The sequence below is a fragment of the Oryzias latipes genome, chromosome 15 (assembly GCF_053564925.1).
Source record: "Oryzias latipes strain Hd-rR chromosome 15, Olatipes_Hd-rR_3.1".
NCBI lineage: Eukaryota > Metazoa > Chordata > Actinopteri > Beloniformes > Adrianichthyidae > Oryzias > Oryzias latipes.
Window position 1 is genome coordinate 27,923,526 of NC_136251.1, and position 17,388 is coordinate 27,940,913.

Here is a 17,388-nt window from a genome sequence, read left to right on the forward strand (position 1 = left end):
TGGACATATGTGGAACGATCGAGAAAGTCACAAATATGTGTCTCACAAAAATCCTGCAATAATTGCATATAAACTACGTAAATCTCAACAAAGCAAAACAGCTTAAAACCGAATTCACGAAAAGACCTTGACGGACATCCGCGTACATTGACGAATGACAAACGCGAGAAATGTATTACGTATATCACGCATGTATCGTGAAAGACGGAAATTTCATACGTGGAAACTTTGCAAAATGTACGTAGCGGCTGTGTGACAGATGAAAGATGTGCCTTTAGGAACAAAGGGGGAAAAAAAAAGGGGAAAAAACGGAAAGTAGGAGAGAATTAATGACATAACATCAACAAGTTTTCTGATTAATAAACTTTTTTCAGGCTTATTTAAAACTATACTATCAACTTATCCGTATGAGTTTCTCCCCCACCACACAGCCGTTCAGTCCCCTCTTCTTTTCCCATCTTCCTCAGTATTTCCAGCCAGTTGTAAATTGAAAACACCATTTCAATGCATACAGAAGATACAGAATGTGATTTTATTATTGCCATTAACCTGTTATACAGAGCAGAAAAAGTATTAACGACAGAGACAGAAAAAAAAATGGCACCAACAGAGAAGGCACATTACAGAAAAAGAGAAGAAACATGTCCTTGAGATCATATATTTGGCTGTCTGGAGCAACTGTTAGATCAAAAGCTGTGAGGTAACCTTCTCAATTGTTTGTAGCTGCTGGCTTTAAAAAAAATGTGGTAATCTGGTGGGTAATTCTGGTTTGTGGAGGAATCCAGTTCATCCAGATTGTCTTTCTTTGTGACTCCCAGACAGAGAAGAAGAGCAAATTACATTCATGTATTATGAACAGGATCTTTTATGTTGACTGAAGCTTTTCTTGTTGAAAATGATATTTCTTTAATAGCTCAAAATGTTCATCTCGGCACAGGAGAAGTGACATCCTTTGGAGTACTTTTGCAGATGAGTTATAAAAATTATATTACACAGCAGTATTTTCAGCGGTAAATATGTCTGATATTTATTCTTTAGGAACACTAATGAATTAATAATAACCTCTCAGGGATCATAATACAGGATTGGTTTTCCTGTCTAATGATTCTGAGGCAAACAGAAGGGAATACAAGGTGGAAATAAAAAAAAGTTTGAGTTCCATAATGACTTACCAGACTGTGTCAGATGTTATATATGAGCTTGTCTGAAAACACTCAGATTGGGGCTCACTGTCCGTAGGTGTAACAGTGTTGAAGGTCACTGCTTGATCAAAAATGGAGACTTACACAACAAAATGCCTCCGCACACAATCACATAATGAGACCTCTTAACATGCTCCTGAGCCGGCGCTTCTTAACACCTTTCTAAATGCTAAATAGCATCCTTCATGCTTCCTGCATCTCATCCTTGTTTGTGTATGCAGATAAAAAGCTCTAATTGTCTCAGTCAAATGCTTCGAAAGGTCATTCTTGCTCTATGAAGGCGGTGTGAAGACATCATCTGAGCATGATCAGGGATCGTTGATAGTCATACAAGCAGCACTTTTTTTTTTTTATAAAAAGGATTGAAATGTATCCTTCTAGCATTGTTTCCTGAGCTTAGTTGATTGTTTTTGCCATATGTTTAGTTAATGTTCATGAAAAGACAAAAATAATTAATAAAAGATAAGCATTTTGATTATGCAATATGGGAATCCCATAATTAAAAAGGCCATAAACACATAAAAAAAAGTACTTTGGCCATTTGATTAATCTTGGGAAAACATTCCATTGACGGCTTAAAAAAAATAACTTCAAGGCTTTTGTGATTTTAAAGAGTTAGTATTTCATTTATTTTTTTTAAGGTTATTTTTCTCGCCTTATTTTTACTGTTAATGTGTCCTGTCAGGCGCTGCTGCTCCGGTCAGCTTAGTGGATGAGGCAATTCCATACAGACTCAGAAGAACCCATCACTGTCAATTAGGGACTTCAAGTCCCTGGGGGGGGCACAAAACAGTGCCACGTTGACTTATGCTGTTAACAAGCAACGAATGAAAACAAACGGAAACTTTTAGCACAAGAAAGTCGACACATCTGCTTGTTTTTCTGCAACCTAAATTCTTCTCATTTTAATGCTGAACCCACTGCAACCCTTAAGGGAAAACAAGTGCAGAATTTGTATTTATTTATTTAATTTCAAGCATAATAGTCTAATAATGCATCCTATATTATAGTTTATTCTATGTATTGTTGGTATTTTTTGTAAAGCCATTTATCTCTATTATTCAACATTATATAGCTTCTGGTTAATATCCAAATAACAAGTTGGTTACAGATTACAGAACGGGGGAGGAAATAATTTGGGTAGCAGCAATTCAAAAGCAAGTCAAACAAAAAAAAAACCTTCATGCCTGAATTTATTTCCAATTACGAAAAATAAAGAAAAACAACATCTTGGCAGCTGTTTTATGTTTAGCCCAGGTTAGTTCTAGATAACATTTCACTGCATTCAACTTCAAAAGTTTTTAGAAACTAACGTTTATCCGTCATCATTTCTTATTGATCTGACCTTCACATATTCTATGTAAAAGACTGAAAAAGTTCATTTTGATAGGTTGCCGTGTTATAAATGAGATTACTGTGTAGTTTTGATGTCTACTTTGGCTTTATTGAGGCGATATGGTCAGCAGCTTCGGCTCTGATTTATTTCTCCCTCCACCTGTGCGAATCATACTGTTAAAGCAAGCGGCAGCGCTATCTGAGTCTGAGCTGATTGGGTGGATAATCACACCTTTAGATGATGCACCCCTTTTATATTTTTGCTTTCTTTGTGTCAAAGGGAGGTCAGGGAGGCCGGCACTGTTGATTCACTGCAGCTTCTGCCTGGCATTTGGGGCATTCAGTTAGTGGACTGGAGGCCGAAATCCCTGTGGTTTGCCCACAACCCCCACCATCGGCAGCAGGCGAACACATATAGTAGATAGCATGCCGAAATGTTCGTCTTGATACCCCCTCCCCGTCTCTCCCGTCCTTTCTTCTCCTCCCCCGTTTCTTCCTCCTTAGAAAGCAACAAGGACAGAATGATGGAAGGCAAAGATCAAGCCGGCTTTCAAGTCCAACTCCATCCCATTATTTCATATCTCTCCTCCTTAATCCCTCGGCAGTCATCTGGTTTCAATCCTGCCCTGCTATTTAGTGCTTACAAAGCAGAACTGGGCCTCTAAGATTGAATGTGTCCCACTACTTTGGCATCCTCAAATTTGCATACACATTGCATTGCAGCTTTGAAGATTGCAAAAAAAAAAAGGCAGAAAATAAATGGCAATAAATAAATTGAGACAAATGAACCTGGAAAACAGCTCAAATTCTCGGTGCAGCAGGCAAGGTATCTGGACCCTGGAGATTTTAATATAGTTGTAGTGGGGTGTCCTCACTGGCCTGTTTTTCTTATGTGTGCAAAGCATTGGAGCATCAAAGACACAGGAGTTTAAAGATGTTCTAAAATTAACTCTGAATTTAAGAAAAAGCATCTTTCCAGTAAAAACAATGTTGGAATGATTTAATTAAAGTATGCATTTATTATTTTATCATTAGTTAATTAGTCAATTATATCTGGGTTTATTTTTTGTTTGTTTAAGTATTTGGACTTATTGAAACATTGTTAACACTGTTAAAATCTGTTAAAATGAATATTTGTATAAGTCCCAGGTAAAGATATGTTAAAAATAATGTTTAATTAAAAGTTGTGCTAAATTCCCTAAAATAGTTCAAAATAATGTATAATAGCCTATAGCATTTTTAAAACTATGTGCAGTTTTTAATAGGTAAATAAAGTCACATTCTGTATTGTGTTTTAACAATGGCTGGATTTGCTGTTTTTAATCACATTTATACTACAAGAACAATTTTTTATCTATGTATTTGTTTCAATTCAGTTTAACTTAGACAAAAAACGAAAGCTTCACTACATTGTTTACCCACATTCTTTTTGTAGCATTCTGCTGCCCCCCAGTGGCCAGAAGAAATACGAGTACCCTGACAATAAAAAATAATAGTAATACATTTTTTTAAATTACTTTCATCTTATTTTAAGGGTTATCAAAAAAAGGTTAGATACCTCTACAAAAAATTAAAAAAAAATGTTTTTTCTTATTCTTTTTTTAAACATTTTTGTTTTAATAGCCATTGATAATACCTCTCTTGTTTGTTTAAGGGAAAATTATGTTTGAAGCCAAAAAATATAATAGCCTTTTTATAGGTTATTTTGTATGTTTTCTTTTCCTAAAAATCTCAGATTCTGATCATATTCAGTTCATATCTTTCTGTTGACGTTTCTTTGAATCTTCCTGATTTTTTTTTTTCACGCTCTGTCATCAATGTGTGTTCATGCATATCTGTTAACTGCTCTAACCAACTGTTCTGCAGGCAAAGGTCCAGAGACCATTTTTGCGGGTCAGAATCTCAATGATAATGAATGGCACACAGTACGTGTGTTCAGAAGAGGCAAGAGTTTGAAACTGACGGTAGACGATCTTTCACCAATTGAAGGTACTTTTCATTTGGAAATAAGATGTTTTCTTCACACGGTGCAGAGTCTATGAAGTACTGCTCTGCAAGTTAATGCAGAAGGGCTTCAGTTAGTTCTGTGTTTGATAAAATATTGATAAACTGAAGCTCACTGGTCAGGGCAGTGCTTTAAATGAGGTGTAAGATCTTACAGTTCTATCCTCAAAATAGTATTTGATGAAAACATTAGGAGAGGTGTAATTGAATACAAATCATAAGCCTCTATTTTCATTAAAAACAACTTTTTTAAGCCAGCCTTTATTTAAAAGCTTATTTTGTTTTCAATGACGAAAAGAAAAGGAGAAAACATTTTTGCATTTCTCAACAGAACCAAAAAATTAGTAATTGTTTCATATGTTGGAAACTCCAGTTTTCTTTGTTGTGACTGTTGTGTTTTGAGATAAAATTGCAGCAAACGTAAAATGCTGACCATCAATGAGAGGATATCTGTGTTTCTAAACAGCAATGTCCCTTCCTCTGTCCATTAACAACGTCTTTCCTCCCCCCACTCTGCGGATCTAAGGTCAAATGGCAGGTGACCACACCCAGCTGGAGTTCCATAACATTGAGACGGGCATTGTGACAGAGAAGCGGTTCATGTCCACAGTACCCTCCAACTTCATTGGCCACCTCCAGAGCCTCTCCTTCAATGGCATGTCCTACATAGACCTTTGTAAAAACGGTGACATTGATTACTGTGAGCTCAATGCCATGATTGGCTTCAAGAACATCATTGCTGACCCCGTCACCTTCAAGTCGCGCTCCAGCTATGTGACGCTTACTACTCTGCAGGCCTACTATTCCATGCACTTATTCTTTCAGTTTAAAACCACCTCCCCAGACGGCCTCATCCTTTATAACAGCGGTGATGGAAATGACTTCATTGTTGTGGAGCTGGTCAAAGGGTAAGTGCGGATTCAGTGAAAGTGAGCTCTACATAGGATTTATATGAAGCCTTAGTCACATGCATCCATAAGGGAGGAGTTGAATTGTGCTGGTGCTGCGGGGTTTTGGGTTGTCCGGGTCTGTAGCGGGTCGTAGAGTGGAGCTGCATCTTCAGGGAAGCACGGGTGTGTCTTGCAGTTTCCTGGAGCTTTGTACGGCCATCTCAAGGAAAGTGAGGGAAATGAAACCTTCCATTTTCGTGTGTGTGGCAAGTGTATTGGGAAGTATTCAAAAGTTGTTCGCATTTATGACGTACAGGAGATGCTGACATACAATAGCCTTATGCCGCACTCTATGTTTTGGTAAGGTGTGAGTACTGGTCCCCAGTGTTGGGTGAATTACTTCTAAAAAGTAAAAGATTACTTTACTTTAGTTACTGGATCAAAATTGTAATGAAATAACTTTACTCTTTGCCTATTTGAAAAAGTAATTCACAACTCGTTACTTTACTCTTTTCCTCTCATATACAAATTATTGAGGGAAAAAAGTGTGCACAGACAAGATCCTGTTATCTTTTATTTAACTTTATTTTTAAAGCATTGAACTTGTGCAAAAATGAACCTGGTTCAAGACATAACCCACTTCATCTGAATTCAGACGACAGTGAGAATCATGACCCAAACAAAAGTTACAACACATGTTGTCTGTATGCCACTGCTCAAAGTGAGACATGGAACAAAAATAGTTATGCTTCTGTTCATATCTATCAAATCGGAAATGCAGCAACTATCTTGAAAACACAAAGAACTATTTAATGCCTCCATATTCATTTTCGCTGACTTTAGATTTTCCATTATAATGAGTTTTACCTGTCTGTCTCTCTCTACGTCTGCCATTTGAGCCAAGTTCTGCTCTGCTGTGATTGTACTGAACTACACACCCCCACAGGCCACCTTGATCACCAACTTATATTGACCAGAGACACAGTCACATGAAACTTAGTGACAACAATTACGTTAGAAAGGATGAACTTTTACAGAAAATAACTTGTGTCTTACACACCAAAGAGTGGCTCCGGAGTTGTTTCACTCGCAATTGCCACATCAGCGCCCTCTCTGCTCCAATGCTCCTCGGGGATGAGAAGACTCCTTGCAGCATCTCTTTTCGTCTCGTCTTTGAGCCAGTTTGAAAAGCAAAGTGACTGCAGCAATGATGTCTTTACTTTGTCCGATCTCCAATTCTGCGCGCTCATGCATGCACGTATGGCACCAGTAACTCTGTTTTGCTTTTGTTTTTTTAAATAACCTCTGTTTCGTTTCATTAAACCAAGAGAAAATGTCAGCCCCTACAAAACCGAAGTAACTAAGGTTTCTATAGTCCAGTAATTGTAATTAACTACCTAAATTTGAACTGTTATTCATTACGTTCCTCCGTTACTGACAAAAGTAATTAAAACTACAGTAATTTTAATCCCCAACACTGCTGGCCCCTTACTAACCGAGCGCAAATGCTGCACACGAGGTGTCCAGGTGATGCATAAATGCCCGTAGGACGCCTGTAAGATTCCCACACAAACCACACACTGATTGTCTAATTTACTCATTTTTAATCCTGCACTAATGGGCTCCTTTCACAGTCCACAGGATTTGTGGGGGTTGTGCATGAACATTTTCGTTCTACGGCGTTCACTGAATGGTACAAGGGTGTTGGAATCCAGGCCTGGAGGGCTGGTGTCCAACGTGTTTTCCAATTAACCTGGTAATCAGCAGCATATAAGGCAAGATTTCTGGAAAACCAGCAGGAGGCAAACTCAAGGTCTGGAGTTTGACACCCCTAGATTTTGATATTTCATGTGGGCCAACTGCGTGCAGACAGCCTGTACCCACCTGTAAGGACTATTGTGACTAAGGCTTTATCAAATACTCAATCATCCCATTAAACATAAACTGTTTTTTTGTGTGTTTCTTTTCAACACACCGGTCGGTGTCCTTCTATAGTGATTTTACTTTTTCTACCTAAACTTTATCAATTACCATCAAATCAGAGTCATAAATTAACCCGATGTAATGGAAAACATTGAATACTGTCATAAAAGCCGGACTGATTCCTCCTTTCCAAAAACATTGTTGGTGCATTACCAAAGCAGACGTAGCCACTGTAAGTGTTGTCCTGCGTATATTTAAAATAAATAAATACTTTAAACTGTTGAAGTTTTTGTTCACGAACCTACAAATAATATAATACACAATTATTATATTATAATATATAATCCAGCAACCAGCAACAGCTCAAGACTTAAACTGAATACAATTCCTCACAGCTCTTATAGCGGTCTGTTTGGACTGTTTGTCTTATCACCTTTGTGCCAGAATGTTTGCTAAAGAGCCTCTGGCTTTTCGCATGTTTTTAAATCTAAAGCGAAAGCTCAAGTATAAAAGCAAATGAGAAAAAAAAGAAAAGAGCAAGAATATATGTTTTACTCCTACATGGAAATTTTAAAAAGGTTTCAGGAAATACTTGAAGTTATGCTTTTTAATTTTCGAGAAACACATTTTAATTAATAACCATTCCAAGTCATAGATTGGCCATAATCCAAATAATTTAAGGTTAAACTGTTCAATAGAGCTTGAACCCTTTGTTACATTTATAAAAATAATTAGCCTTTTTAAAGCTAAGCTCTCAGTCCTACACATATTTTTCACCCTTTTCACCGTCTTCAAATGGCCTCTGATCCTATCACCTTTATTCAACGTGTATAAAATCATTTTTAAAGTGAAAATAAGCAACAATTTACTGCTTTTATTATTTTTTAACACAAAACTAAATCTTCTTTTAGCTACCTTCACTATGTGTCAGACCTGGGGAACGGAGCGCACCTGATCAAAGGCAACTCAAACAAACCCCTGAGTGACAACCAATGGCACAATGTCATCATCTCCAGGGACACAAATAATCTTCACACCGTCAAGATTGATACCAAGATTACCACGCAGACCACTACAGGAGCCAAGAATCTGGACCTGAAGGGTTAGTGTGTAATGTTTAATGCTGCACCAGCAGGACAAAGGCCAAAACACAACATCAACCAGTCCTATAGCTTCTGTTAAAAGGAAGCATCAGTTCATCCAGTCAGTGGCCACATTAGCAAAAAGTATTCCATGAAAGCGTACTACAGGTAAACGCAGCTATGCTAAAAGTGAAGTTTGTTTTTACTACACTATATATTATATACTACACATACATGTCCATAGTGTACTTGCTACATTTATACTCAAGTTTGCTTGATAAAATAAACTTCACATATACTATGTTTTGCTAAGGGGATGTACAAAAAAGAACCTGCACAATAGAAATGTCATATAATATTTAAAACATTTCAATTTAAACAAATGTTGTTGAACTAAAAGCTAAAGTGCCAGAAAGTTTTTGTCCCTTTTTCAGAGTAACGTCATGTAGTTTGAACATTGTGGGTACTTTGCTTCACCCCCACTAGGGGGCAGCGTCAGCATGCTGTTTATTGTTCCAGGTAATCTGTACATTGGTGGAGTGGCTAAGGACATGTACATGTACCTGCCCAAACTGGTGCATGCCAAGGAGGGATTTCAAGGCTGTTTGGCATCAGTGGATCTGAATGGCCGCCTCCCAGATCTGATGTCAGACGCTCTGGACTGTGTGGGACAGATAGAGAGAGGATGTGAAGGTGAGTAGTTTCCGTGGCCCTGAAGAGGAGTTCACACCAACTGAATGTATGCTCTCAGTTTTCAGTACAGTTGGATTACACAATTTAAACAAGAAAGAAAAACATGGCAATGATGTAGCACCATGCTGTGCTGCTCAGTTTTCAAACATATCCTTGAGCACACAGACAAAAACAGAACACCCACACTTGGCAACCAGTGGCATGTCATGTACAAGCCATGAAATGTCTTAATAATCTGTTCGGAGACATCAGGCTCTGACAAAAGCAAACACCGCTGTTTCACTTGGTTTTAATCTGATTATTCCCCTCGCCATATTTGTTCTGCCAGTGTTACTTTCCATTTTATCCCCATTTTGTTTTACTTTGTGCATGCTTGCTGGATCTGAGTGTTTGCCAGAAGCAATCCTTTTGAATTATGTATGAAATCTTTGTTGTTTGCATGAATATCATTTTCCTGTGAAATATCTTAGTCTATATCAATTGCCCAGAGACAATATTTGTTTTATTTTTTACCATTAGTCATTTTGTTTAATTTCAAATTTCATCTACTGTTTTATTATTTAGTATCTCTTTCACTTCCAGCTTCACAAGTCAGCACTCGTCCACGTGTAATAATCTCAATATTGTCTCTTTTTAGAGATAGTTTACAATAAAAAGCACATCCTTTGAATTGCTACAAAGGGGTGTAATGGTAGGTACTGTTGCCTCACAATAAGAAGGCCCTGGTATGATTCTCGGCTAGCTCCTTTCTGTGTGGAGAACTGGACAGAGTGACCCCTCCCCTCTTGCATTCCAAACAGGAAGTACCTGCTAGCTCCAAAAAGCTAAAATCTCATAGACCTCTATAGACCCTGTGCTATCCAAGGCACTTTAACAATAGGAGTTGGGTCATCTGGACCCCACAAGACAGTGCGCTGAACCTTTTTTCTTCAATGATTTGTGATCTTCACTGGTGTCCATGGATTCCAGTTAATCCTCTTCACCTTTATCCACTTTTGTCATGGTAGGGTTAACACATCAATGTAAGGGTGGGGTCATCTGGACCCCATAAGATAGCACAGGGGTTGAAGAAATAAACAGCTGTTACTCAGTCATTCTGTTTTTCAGAATAACAATTCTTGCTCTGATACAAATTTATTTAACACCTTCTTGATAATCTCATTTTTTTATGATAAACTGACAAATCATGTGGTCTCACATCAAAAAACTTTATTGAAAAATTTCAGGTGGCGAATGCCGCCTCCCAATTGCAAATGCCACAGCATGGCCACCTGCTGAATTTGCCGAAAAATGTGCATTTAGGTCGCAGCGCGATGTCATTTTTGGCAGTTACGGTCCACTATTTTGAAATGTAGTCTTGGCGGTAAGTGCGTCGGTGATGCTCTGTAATGGAGTGACAGTCCAGAGAGCACCCCGCCTTTCCCTGAGGTTGCTGGGACAGGCTCCAGCAGCCTGTAACAAATCATGAATAGAAGGTAGATGGATGAAATATACAAGTGAGGTGAAGAGTTTAACCAAACATATTATTACAGGTCTCTCAATCTTTGTTTTATGACTTTGATTGTTGCCAAATGGATTGTAGCTGCTGCTGTAATACTCTGATTTAATGTCATTTCACCCTCACTATACATAGCCTCCCGGCCTTCCTTCTGTCTTCCCTCCTTCTTTAGTCTATGTTTCTGTTCATCCGTCTTTGACATCTCGGTGCTTTTACTAACTTTTTTATACTATGCCTTTTTTTCTTTTCCCATTGTTTTTGCCGACAAAAGTTGCATTGATGAAAGCTGACTTGCAAGGTAGATAGCGCTGTCTGTTTGATCCACAGCCTCTAATTCCTTTCCCCGTATGAGTCTGCAACACCTTTGCCCTTCTCCTCTCCACTTTCTCTACCCCCCACAATTTCCACCTTTCTGAACAAGATGATTGCCGTTCACCCATATGCCATGGGCAATGGCCCAAGTTCCATGGAAACACGAATATCACCATCTTGTGTCAAAATCTATGGGTCTCAACATGGATGAGAATTTTATGACCTTAATATTGATGTTTTCTTTTTTTGTATTTTATTTCCCCCCCAAGTTTTTTGTGCTCATTTATTGCATGATTTTTCGAATGACCCAGAGTTTTATTCAGCATGGGTTTTTGTCTGTAAATAATACACTTTTAGATGTGATTTATTTTAAAAAAAAACATTTCCATGGAATCCATTTTTTATTTCAACTATTTCCATAGAAAACTATTTTTTCACACTGCCTTTTTCGCTTATTGCACTGAATTAACATGTCTATAAGGTGGGATGCATTTTTGTTAGGAGGTTCTTACCTTTAACAGAGTAAATCGTGTTGCTAAACTTTGTCTCTAATGCCGTAATAAAAAATAATTTAAATTGGTTTTCTTTTAGTGAGAACAAAGTTAAAATGTGAGCTTAACCATGTGATGTTCTATCTGCTAATCATTTGAATCTGTGCACATTTGCTCTTTTCCCATTAAATCAGATTTATTTCAATCATTTATCTTTTACATAATTTTACTCCCTATTTTTACTTTCCCTTCACTCATGTATTTTTAGTTTTTAAAAATAGCTTTTCTCTGTCATCTAAGTAATACAAGTCCTTTGAAAACCCCTCTAAAAGACGATCAGATTCAGTGAACAAGAGGTTATATAAAAGAAGCTTGAACAATACAAAAAACAATTGCAGCCCATGCTTTGAGAGTAAGAAAAACATGGGGCTGAAATTGCATCGGTTGCAAAGTTCTTCTAAGAAAACCTTATCGTGATGAGAAAAATGATGAGATTCTTAGAATATGAGCATCATGCAAAATCAAAAGGACAACATTTTAATATATAAAGGAAGAAAAGGAATTAAAAGGACACTTTGTAGTTGAGCTTCAGTGTGTGACTGATTTGCCATAATTGGATCATAAATTCTTTGTTTAACCAAAAAGACCAACAGGAGAATATTGAGCCATCAAGTCATGGCCTACAGGTTAAATTATACAGTGGGGCAATTATCTTAAACACACCATAAAGTTCACCTTTTCATTAAAAATAAAAAAATTATATAGGTCGAACCAATTTCAAGGTGTTAAATTTAAAAGTAAGACATGAATACCTCGCTGTTTAGTGATTAGTTTATTGTCAGAAACTTGCAACTGTAGATTTTGTCTTCAAAGAAGCTTTTTGTTTTTCTTTAAAATTAAAAATTCCTTTTTTAAAACTGCCTTTCTTCAAACATCTTTGTAAAATATTGAGATTCGACAAGAAAAAAGGGTAGCATACTTAAATGTTTTGATATTTTTGCTCCAAGTATCAACATTAACCTTCTGGTAATTTCCTGCTCACTGAGTCTGCCAGGCGTAATTATGATTACAGTTCAGTTCATTTGGGTTTCATAGCCTTTTTCTTTTTTGTTTTACAACAATTACTATGCAAGTCATCCCAGGTTACCCCACAGTGAGAAAGGTCAGTCAACCTCTTGTGCCTAAATCATTACAACCCTACCATTTTAGTAATGATAGCTATTCATTATCATTATTTATCTGTTAAAAGAAAAAAAATTACCGTTTTTACGGCACTATAGTCTGATCTGTTTCATATCCTCCTTTGCCGTGATCTCAGATCTTGTGGCTTACAGCCTCTAAGTGTTGGAGTTACTGTAGATATCCCCTCCTATGCCTTTTTATTTTTTTTAAATGATCTCTATCCACGATTTATATTTTTGAGGAATCTGAGCCTTCTTCCTGGTTTTGCTTTTGCTCAGGACTCAATGCAGACATCCTCTGCTGCTTCTCCAAAGCACTTGTTCAGTCATTTCCAGTGTTGCCGTTTGTGTCTTGAAGACCTGGAGGGTTCTTTCACAATGACTCTCCACCACATCCTGAGGCGTTTTCCACCTTGGAAGGCCCTCTCTTGTCTAGATGTGAGACAGAGTGCCGCTGTAAATAGCTCCAATCTGGTTCTTCCATTAAAGTGATTTCTCAGAAACTGCCTGGTATATTCAGGGTGTTTAGCTGCTTTACTGATGATTTCTTCATGATTCTCCAGCGGGTGTGCGATAAAGATATTCACAACTATCCTGCACATCTGCTGCAGTACCTTCTGTTCAAAAAAGGGAGATGAACATTTCCAAAGAACCTGAGTGAAGCAAAAGAAGTGAAACTAAAAGCTCAAGTCCAAGCCTATGATGGTTTGAGGAAAAATTGGCACACAAAAAAAAACAATTTTACTAAATTGGAGGACTAAGATTTCAGGGAAAACATTGCAGTATTATGATAAATAAAGAGAAATCTGAAAAAAAATGCTGGACTTTTCAAGAATTTCTCAAAAAGAATAATTGGTTTTACTGTTGAGGCTGGTCAGAGTATGGATACTGATTTCCAGAATGGACCATCTAAAGACTCATCTTTGAGTATTTTGACAATTTATTAAAACTCACAATCTCATTTTTAACACGGCAAATCTGAAGCTACACAGAAGATCTTCATGTGCACCACATCGTCCAGTAAACAATAAAATAGTTTGTTTAGTCTTGAAGTATGTGCAATAATTAACAGTTTAATGATCAGTAAATTTGTTGTTTAATCTTAATTTCACTTAACAGTACTAATAAGAAGTTTTATATATCATAAATGAGATTTTAAATAAATGCTAAAAATATGGTTTTGACTCTTAATGATTTTTTCCCCTCGCTAAATTGAAATAAACATAAATTGATTCAATTTTCTGATGTTTAATAACACAACAATTTCTTGTATAATATACCACTGCAGAGGTTTTTTTAGCAGTACACAGTGCATGTTTGTTATGTCTCTGCTTCTTTGTCACAAATGTTGTTGTTTTTTTTGTTCAACGTGGCACTCAAGTAAATCTGTCTGCTTTGTGTGGCGTTTGCTAACAGAATTATTTTATTCTGCATTCAGGGCCCAGTACTACATGCCAAGAAGACTCATGTGCCAACCAGGGTGTGTGTCTTCAGCAGTGGGAGGGGTTCAGCTGTGACTGCAGTATGACCACGTTTGGAGGACCATTGTGTAATGACGGTAAGACTCTTTCCTTAGATCTAAAGCTGTTGGAACTTCCTTTTTTTATTATTAATTTTGGTTTAGTTGATACATTTGAAATTTAGTCAAGAATAATAAAGGAATTTGACCTTTTTCTAGTAACCTGTGGGCCCTTCTTAAGTTGATCTACTTAAGTTTTCCCTTAATTTTACAGTTAAGGTTTTATAAGAGATCATTCTAGGCAGTATTTTACAAACACATTTTACAGCTTCTGAGTAAAGAAGGCAAACATGGGACGCAAAATGTTGATGTTAGATAGGTAATACACAGTAAAACACTCCTGTTCAAAATCTTAAGATGAGTTGAGAAAATACAAGAATTTGCCTTTTGCACAGCTGGACCGAAACAAGGTTCTACATAAAGCTTCAAAATGCAAAATGAAAAAAAGAGAAGAGCAAATATTTTTCACTTGGAAATGAAAAGGACTGATCAAAATTTAGATAAGTAATGATCCCATCAAGGTGTCTTGATCGTATAAAAAAGTTCATATCTTTGAAGGTGGCAGAACTGTGTAAGCAGGGTAAGCAAGGCGTCTCACAAGGCGTCAACGCTGCTGAGATTGGACGCGGTAAAATGGTCATTTTGAATTCAACTGGCAGATCCAAAGAAATTTCATCAGCACTTAGCCGTGTCCGCCAAGAAACGGGACAATCCTCAACCCAAAAAAAAGACCATCACTGGTGCTGGGAGGGGCTTCAAAAACAAAGAGTCTTCAATGGCCACGCCTCCAACAACGCCACAAAATTGCCCGGTTGGACTTTGCAGGGCAACACCAAACGTGGGACATTCAAAAGTAGAAAAAAGTACTCTTCTCTGAAATAGAAAAAAATGTAACTTTGATTTGTCCCAATGTTACTGGTGTCCCACCTGACACGTTTTCGTGACAGTACATTGGAGGAGGAACTATCATGGTCTGGGGTGTTTCCTTCAATAGAAAAATGAAGCTTCAGGCTGTGCAAACAATTGTTTGACTAGTCTTAAGACTTTGATCAGGAGTCTAAATAGCTGGAATATTTTCAAACATTTTGCACAACATTTTCAAAAACCATTTCAATGTTGTTGTTTTTTTCTATATGTGTACTGCTGTTCATCCCTGCAGCAATGTCCAATGAAGTCATTATTTGTTTTAAACACACACAGACATAAACACACACACAGTTACACAAATTCAATTTGAGAGTTCAGTGCTAAAAAAACTGCTCTTTGCCATGAGAGGTTTTATGCTTCCTGTAAAAGTTTGAGCAGAGTTGATGCCTCCTCTGGGGGGGAGTTTTACCTCTTTAACAGTCAGACAGGAAATTGTTTAATTTTCCCGGCTACAGTTCACACAGCGAGTGTGGAACCGACAGATTCCTGAATCACATTAAAGAGAAAGGGATGGAGTGGGCAATCCGGAGACGACACAAGTCAGAGAACAGAGCACCATAAATGTTAATGCATTCTGTGTCACTTGTACCACTTTGATAAGGTCCCGTCTTCATTCAGCTTTAAAACCTTATTAGATTCTCCAACAGCCTTATGCACTGACCGTATCTGCAGCCAATGGTGCCACTAAAAGGATTCTCCTGTCCATGATGTTTGAACTTTTGAACCCTCTTTTTCTCACTTGTATTTTACCATTCTTTCTTCCTGTTTTCATCAGCAGAGGGGTTGACTAAGCTGAGGGGATATTTTAGTTTTTGGCCTCCCCATGAACTTTGCTTGTATGTTAAAAGAACAAGGGGAGTTTGTACCTTTTTTACTTGTTGGTGTCAGAAATGTAAATCTCTCTCAGGTCCACAGAGTTCATGGCAGCATCTGGAGATAAAAAAAGGCTCACAAGGCCTTCTCAGATCCGAGCAGTAGTCCACCTTCTTAGTCTGTTTACAGCGCTTGATTTTATTATTTACCTTCTCTTGACAAACAAAGCTTTGTCAACAGGAAGCCTCAGATGCAATACATAACCACTAGAAATCTATAGGAAATCTCACTCAGCGCAGATAAATTGAGCTGGTTCTCAACATACCGATGCAAGACAGCTTTAACTCTGAGAACTTGCAAGAAGAGAGAAAAAAACAAAATGAGGCAGCCACTGGCTTTATCTGTGTTGAAGGATCGTCATGCTTTAGAGAGATAAGGGAGGCATCTCCAAAGAAAATATGACTTTTCACCCGGTAAATTTACATAAGCTGAAATGCAGGCAATTTGCTACAGGGCAAAGCTTTCCAGGAAAACAACCTTCAAAGTGGGATTTTTGTATTTTCAAAGAAATCCACAATGCTCAGACAAAACAGAGTAAAACAAAGGATTGGACAGAGGAAGGGAGGGAAGAAAGAAGAGAAACAAAGACTAAATGGATGGAAAAAGTAATTAATTTGGAAGTTGATCTGATAAATCAGATACTATATTATACAAAATCTGAATAGTACTCTTATTGACTACTTTTTTAATCTGTTCACATTCAGAATATATCATTTTCAATAAAATTCTGCAGATGAGGTTTTACCTGATATAGATTGCTTCTAGAATCATGTACCATTAGATGAAACTGATAGTCTTTGTCTCATAACAACATTAATTCTTATCAATGATTCAAATCTCAAAAAAATAACTTAAATTATTATGCATTGCATGTGCCAAATGTGATCATTTTACATCAAAATATTTATCAAAATAAAATAATTTAAATCATTTAGAATAGAGCATCTTCTTTTATTTTGCAAATGATTGGCAAGATGATGAAAACTATACATTTACAAAAATGATCCACCTTAATAATCTAAATCCAGTAACTACATTTAAATCCATTTTTTGTGTGTGCACATGTAGTCTAGAAGTTAACTGAGTAAAAAAAAGGACAAAATAGAGCCAAAAGGAATTTTCCAATGTGTTTCCCTGCACAATAAAATATGATTGATCTCCTTGATGCTCAGTGCACATTTATTTCCTGGCTGTTTGGGATGCTAATGACGTTAGAGCTTAAATCGGAACACTCTCTGCTTGTGACCCAGAAAGGACACAGCTGTCAAAACAAACAGCAAACAAACAAACAAATAACCCCCCCCCCCCCCCTTCATCCTTCCCCACTTTTTCTTCACTTCATTTAGAAATTTTGTAGTTTGCCTCCTAAAATGTAGTTTACAAGACAAACCTGAATGAGAATTTATCTAACGCAATAACATTATTTTCAATGAAAAAATGAAATAAGGACTTTTCATC

At 37.2% G+C, this 17,388-nt stretch overlaps 1 protein-coding gene across 46 annotated transcripts in view; it reads left to right on the top strand.

The window, feature by feature from the left end:
- The window catches only part of LOC101159771 (neurexin-1a), a 310,837-nt gene that overhangs the window by 167,664 nt on the left and 125,785 nt on the right, over positions 1 to 17,388 (top strand). For all 46 annotated transcript variants that reach the window (XM_078932242.1, XM_078932229.1, XM_078932238.1 and 43 more), the window contains 5 exons: positions 4,404 to 4,526; positions 5,068 to 5,449; positions 8,266 to 8,456; positions 8,956 to 9,129; positions 14,050 to 14,169. In XM_078932242.1, coding sequence (XP_078788368.1) covers positions 4,404 to 4,526; positions 5,068 to 5,449; positions 8,266 to 8,456; positions 8,956 to 9,129; positions 14,050 to 14,169 — 990 coding nt within the window. The remainder of the gene's footprint in view (positions 1 to 4,403; positions 4,527 to 5,067; positions 5,450 to 8,265; positions 8,457 to 8,955; positions 9,130 to 14,049; positions 14,170 to 17,388) is intronic.